At 34.5% G+C, this 6,000-nt stretch overlaps 1 protein-coding gene across 2 annotated transcripts in view; it reads right to left on the bottom strand.

The window, feature by feature from the left end:
- Positions 1-2,810, bottom strand: part of kz (putative ATP-dependent RNA helicase kurz) — a 304,771-nt gene extending 301,961 nt beyond the window's left edge. For both annotated transcript variants that reach the window (XM_090413301.1, XM_090413300.1), the window contains exons 1-2: positions 2,589-2,810; positions 57-236 (exon numbers count right to left, since the gene is read on the bottom strand). In XM_090413301.1, coding sequence (XP_090269427.1) covers positions 57-236; positions 2,589-2,669 — 261 coding nt within the window. In that variant the 5' untranslated portion in view covers positions 2,670-2,810. The remainder of the gene's footprint in view (positions 1-56; positions 237-2,588) is intronic.
- Between the last annotated feature and the right edge of the window lie 3,190 nt (positions 2,811-6,000).

A 6,000-nucleotide genomic window follows, 5' to 3' on the forward strand; every position in this document is an offset into this window, starting at 1 on the left:
ATTTCTTGCATGCCAATTATTTCACAATAAAATATAATTGTCTTCCTAACACTTACATTTGCTTTTTTCTTCTTTGTTTCAAGAATTTTTTCGAGTTTCTTTCTTTGTTTCTTTGACAAGGGTTTTGCTTGTGAAATATTTTTCCTTTTGATTTTAGTTTTCCTCTTCTCTGAAGGCAATACCAAAGGGTTGCTAGCATCATATTTGTCATCCTGTACATTCAGATCAACTGCTATCTAAAAATAAAATTTAGTAATAGGCAAGAATAGTTGTGAAAAGAGGCTTGTTTAATCTACCATTAGTCATTTTCTTACAGATTTGAGAAAAACAGAATATATCAATTTAACTTATATATATGAGAGAGAGAGAAAATTGCATTAAAATCAGGTAAAATACTGTAACTGTATATAACATATAAAATATAATGAACACACCAAAAAATAAAAAAAGAAGAAAAGAAAAGTTATGAAGTACAGCTATTCTACAGCACAAAATAAACCCATTCCTTTGCAAGAGACACGCTATAAATCGCACACTTTCAATTACTTCTATAATTATTAAACCATGCAAACATATCCATAATTAATCAGCATTGCTGATAATGATGATACCAGATTTATTATTTTCCTGACCTCCATGGAGTCACAAGACTTATCATGGGAAGTCAACACTAGTCAACAGAAAGTCTACCACACTACTTCTTAAACTCATCCAGAGTATGCACGTTCACCACCCTTTCAAGTAATGCATTTCATGTTTCTACCACTCTCCATGCAAAAAACTTACTTCTTACCATTTACTCACCACTTTCTTTTACGACTTCCAAGGATGGCTCCTTGCCCTCACTCCTTTCCCTCTTTCTACCATATGAAAAATCTCAACAGTGTTAATATGCCAATAACCCTTCAACAGCTTAAATGACTTGATCATATTTTCCACCCTTTGACCAAACTCTGCAGTCTGCATGACCTTAGTCTATCCTCATAATCAACTGTACTGCCCTGATATCATTTTTGTTATCCATCTCTGTACACTCTCCAAGGTTACTTCACTATTAACTCCACCAAGTGAAGATGAAGCATCCCATCTGTGGATCCCAAAATTTAAAACCTTACATTTTTGCATCTAAATATTTCCAGATATACTTGACAGAACTGATAAATAAATGAGGCAAACTGATTTTAGGCATCTTCTGCACCAATGCTTTCAGCACTCAGATTCATTTTGTATACAATGAGCACTCAAAGGACTAGTGCAGAACACACACCATGATACGATACACTAATACCATTAAATGCAATAAAACCATACACTCTAAAACATTCAGCACAACAGAATTAGGAGTTTTATAAGCTGTAATCACTGTCCTACAATTTTAATTATGCATATACAGTAATTCATCAATTAATAGGAAATCAGTTTGCTAGTAAGATAACTGAAGGTTAAATTAAACGAAGGAAAAGTTACATGGTGCCAAATACCAGAAGTCAATTGACACTAACCCATTCAAGGGTCAGTTATTTGATGGTCAGATAATGACAGATTTCTCTCTCTCTCTCTCTCACACTCACACACACACACACACACACACACAAACTCCTGGTTCATTTTCAGCCTACACTAAAACTTGAAAAACAAACATTGAATCCAAATCTGAACTAAGTGACAAATGCACTTCTTTTATTATTATTATTATTAGCCAAGATCCTTGGTATCAAAGACTCATCTAGGAATTTTACAAATGATAGTATGCCAAAACACACTGGCATGACAATGATTTAATTTATAGTTGCCAATTAATTTGTAGATGCATAAGTAAACCAGAAACCACAGTAATGAATGACACCACTCCTGATCCACAGTGGACTGGTTTGCTTGCATCATCCAACTTCTAAATACGTGACACAGAAAAAGCCACAATTGCCACAAAATAAATAAATAAATAGTAATCGCCATTAATGTTCTCTAGACACCAATTGACTATTCCAGGATTAAATCTTGGAATAGTCAGTGACTGGAGAAATCTTCAGACGCTTGATTATCCTCCAAAATGGCAAACTGGCATGTAAAATATTGTTCCATATGTCCTTCACAAAAGAGATAAATAATAATCACTCAACAAATGCTGCCAAGTTATGTATGCCAAAAAAAAAAAAAAAAAGCAAAAAATAGGAGCGGAATGTGAAAAACGTGTGTGAAAAATACAGAACGGGCAAATGTAACCACGAGAAATAAAACGACTGGCTGCTTGGTTAAGTATCCCAAAGACATCTTACTGGTAAAAATTCGATTACATTTAAGGTAAAATTGAAAGGAACAGATAATTAAGTGAGTGATATAGTTTGAGTAATCTTTTTAGTTAATCTTTTTAGTTAATAATAATAATATAGTTTGAGTAATCTTTTTAGTTAATCTCGTGCATTCAATTTTTAATTTGGTAAAAAGTAATCAGATAGCAAACCAATAAACCCATAAGGAAAAGCAAAGTAATAATTTCGTGTTCACTAAGTACTACAACCATGCTATATTTCAATATAATATAGCTCAATCTACTATTCAATCACCAAGTGTGTAACGAATTGACTTGCCTTGTTGGTTTCAGAATCGGATATTGTAGAATCTGCAACTTGTCTCGCTTTCCAGTTAAATCCCTTTTTAACACGACCCATTACAATTTACATACACAGAATATTTATTTACAATATATACAGAAATAATAATTTCAATTTCTTAATGCTTCCTTCTACTTCGGCTTAATAGCACTTTAATATCAAAATTCTACGAATTATACACGTTATACACGTGCTTACAGCAACTTGACACAACAAACACGAGCGCCACCTCACTAAGGTAATTATATATTTCAATTGTTTGAATTACATAAAAAAAATAACAAAAAACAAAAAAACTCAATAAACGTCCCCCACCCTACATAATCTCCGAGTTGGAAGCTCCATAACATAAAAATTAGGTCACGACTCCGACCAATAGGAGACAACACAGGTACACCAAAGATAGAAACACCTAACGGACATGACATAGCATCCACGAGCTCCGAAGACGAAGCCTGTCGAAACGGCTCACAACCCGTTACTCCCACTCGTGACCTTTTCCTTTAAATCCCTCCTCTTCCCCAAAAAAATAACTTCTATCTTCAGATACTTCATTCGCCCTCCCAAATGCTCTCTGCCCACCACTAATAATAATAATATTATTATACATATAAGCGCCTCCGTAGCGCAATTGGAAGAACGACGGTACATTGCACTCTTCGATTGGAATAGGCCTAAGTTCGATTCTCGTCGCGACGGGAGGAATCTTTATCTGGTCGATTTCAATCGATGGTGAGTTAGCCGATCTCCTACGGAGGTAGCAGGGTTTTTTCTCCCGGAAAGTCGGGTTTTTCATCCCGCATACATACAAATCGGCCCTTCAGAACACACGCAATTTACAGACAAAAATTACTAGTTGTGGTGGTATTGGAGGTGGGCGGTAGATGGCGTTGATTCGTAGTAGAGGTAAGGTGTAGAGACAGTTGAAGATGTCCTCCCGCGATGAGTCTTCGGACTCCTTGGAGGTATCAGAAATAATAATAATAATAAAAAACCCGGGTTTTTTCAAATAATTCCCCACATTCCCCCCCCAAAAAAAAAAAACTTCCTTCTTTAACAGCAGATGAAGGCACATCGCTAGGATAAGGGGACAGAAAACAACATCCAAAAAAAGGTATGTCCAACTTTTCCTCCTTTTTTTATTCTTCATATATTAGTTTTATAACACTTCGGTAATGCCCTAAGTTTTTGGGTAAAGAGCCAATGACATTGCAAAACAAAGGGGTAATCCTAAACGAAAGTGGGCTATATTAGCCATTAAAATAATAAACAAAATAACTTTTCTCTCTCTCTCTCTCTCTCTCTCTCTAACTTATCCATCCTTTTAGATTGGAAAAATATTCTAGGGATTACGACGAATTATGCAGCCCGTATGTCACTTCTCTGATACATCCCCTAAGGGAAAAATGTCGACTAACTCGGGAACTAACCAGTTCCCGAGTTACAACCGAAGTGTTATAAAACTTTTGTTATAAAAATTTGGATATGCCTTTTTTGGATGTTGTTTTCTGTATGTATTCGAAGCATTTTAGAAACCAGTATTTAAGTACTTTAGCCAGATGTTAATGCATTTAAAAATGTATTTCAAGTACCTTCTTACTTTAGATACCTTTTGAGGCTTTTTCTAAACTAACGAAAAAAAAAAGGACATAGGATAACTGAAGTACTTTTAAAAAAATCTGGCACTTCCAGCAAATTTTCATTTTAGAATATTTTCAAAGAACGACTTTTCTAAATAAATACTTCATATATGTAATTATGCTCGACAATATATTATTATGGGTTGCTAATATGTTGGTAATGGGCAATATATAGCCTCTCGCAACTAAATGTCACCCCTACCTAACTTGATTCAGCCTGGAATAACAAACTTGGCTCTGACATCCGCGTATTGGCGGTATAACCATAACACCTGGATGGGAATGCCTTTCCTAATGCCAGTCTGAAAGCCAAGGCAGAAACCATCACCACCAGACTTATCTCATATTGGCTGGTGATCAACTTGCGGAACATATTATTTCTCGAAAGTCTTCAAAGAAATGTGATTGGAGGACAGTCCTTTTTGATAAAGATCCAAGACCGGATAATGGTTTCAAAAATGGATAAATAGAAAAATCAGAGTTGCTACCTGGAATGTTAGGAGTATAACACACAAAGAAGAACTAGATGAAGATTTAAATAAAGCAAAAGTTAATTTAGCAATAATCAGTGAAAAAAAAGCAATTAAGAGGAACAAAAGAATCGAAAAATTATATACAGATATATTTTGAAGTTGGAAAACAGAACTAGATTAAGATTAATGATATCAATAAAAAAGAAAAAATATAGAAAAGAAAATATAAGCGTTACAGCTATTAGAACCGAGAATGAAAACCAAAAGAGGTCATCTAACAATTACAGAAGAATAGGTCCCAATAGAAAGCACACATGTAGAAAGCAAAGAACTTTATAAGTCATTACAAGTTTAGATTTTTATATTTTTATGATTTTATATTAATAGTTAATAGCAGTTGACATAAATGCAAGAACAGGTAATGAATCAATACCATCTGTAATGAGTAATTGTAAAAAAAATTGTTTCATTAAAAATATGAAAATGTAAAAAGATTAATAGCATTTGCATCTTGAATAACTTAAGAGTAATGAATCGTTTTTAGACATAAAGATGATCATAAATTTACCTGGACAGCTAGAAATCAAAAATCAATAATTGACTACTTGATAACGAAATAATAAAGTAGCAAAATTAATAAATGATATAAGAGTTTACAGAGGTTACAATACTAATTCAGATCATCATTTGGTAATCCGGCATTTTTAAATACCACCAAACTGGACCAAAGAAAAGAAAATCGAATGACAATGAACATGTATATAAAATAAATCTCTGATTACAACAGGAAAATAAAAAAAGAATGTTTACCAAGAAAGAAAAATAAATACTAAAAAAAACAGAAGGGATAGAAGTAGAATGGAAAAATCTGGCACTAATTATACTTTACATCGGATCTGATCCTGTGGCTTCCTCTCTTTGAGAAGGTTGCAGCTGATTACTTGGGAGATAATGACGCAAGGTGATTTTCCTGTTGCCTTCCTTGCCGTATTTCTATGACTGTATCCTGTGTGTTCACGGGTCCGGTTTGTCTGCTTGCGGGATGAAAACGCCCAAATAAACTGGCGGAAAAAACCCTACTGTCCACGCTCAAGACCGGCTAACTTGGCTGTGGCAGATCCTTAAGCTCCTCACGTCGTCGATGGGAATCGAACCTAGGACACTCCTTCCCTAGGCATATGGTTGCAAAGCGTAAAGACACTAGGCTAATCGCGCAGACATACTATACATATAGCAGCAGAAAAAAGAAAAAGAAAACAAGGACTCCAAATAGAT

The sequence above is a fragment of the Typopeltis vanoorti genome, chromosome 24 (assembly GCF_054136105.1).
Source record: "Typopeltis vanoorti isolate ZY-2024b chromosome 24, IOZ_Tvanoo_1.0, whole genome shotgun sequence".
In the NCBI taxonomy this organism is placed as follows: Eukaryota; Metazoa; Arthropoda; class Arachnida; order Uropygi; family Thelyphonidae; genus Typopeltis; species Typopeltis vanoorti.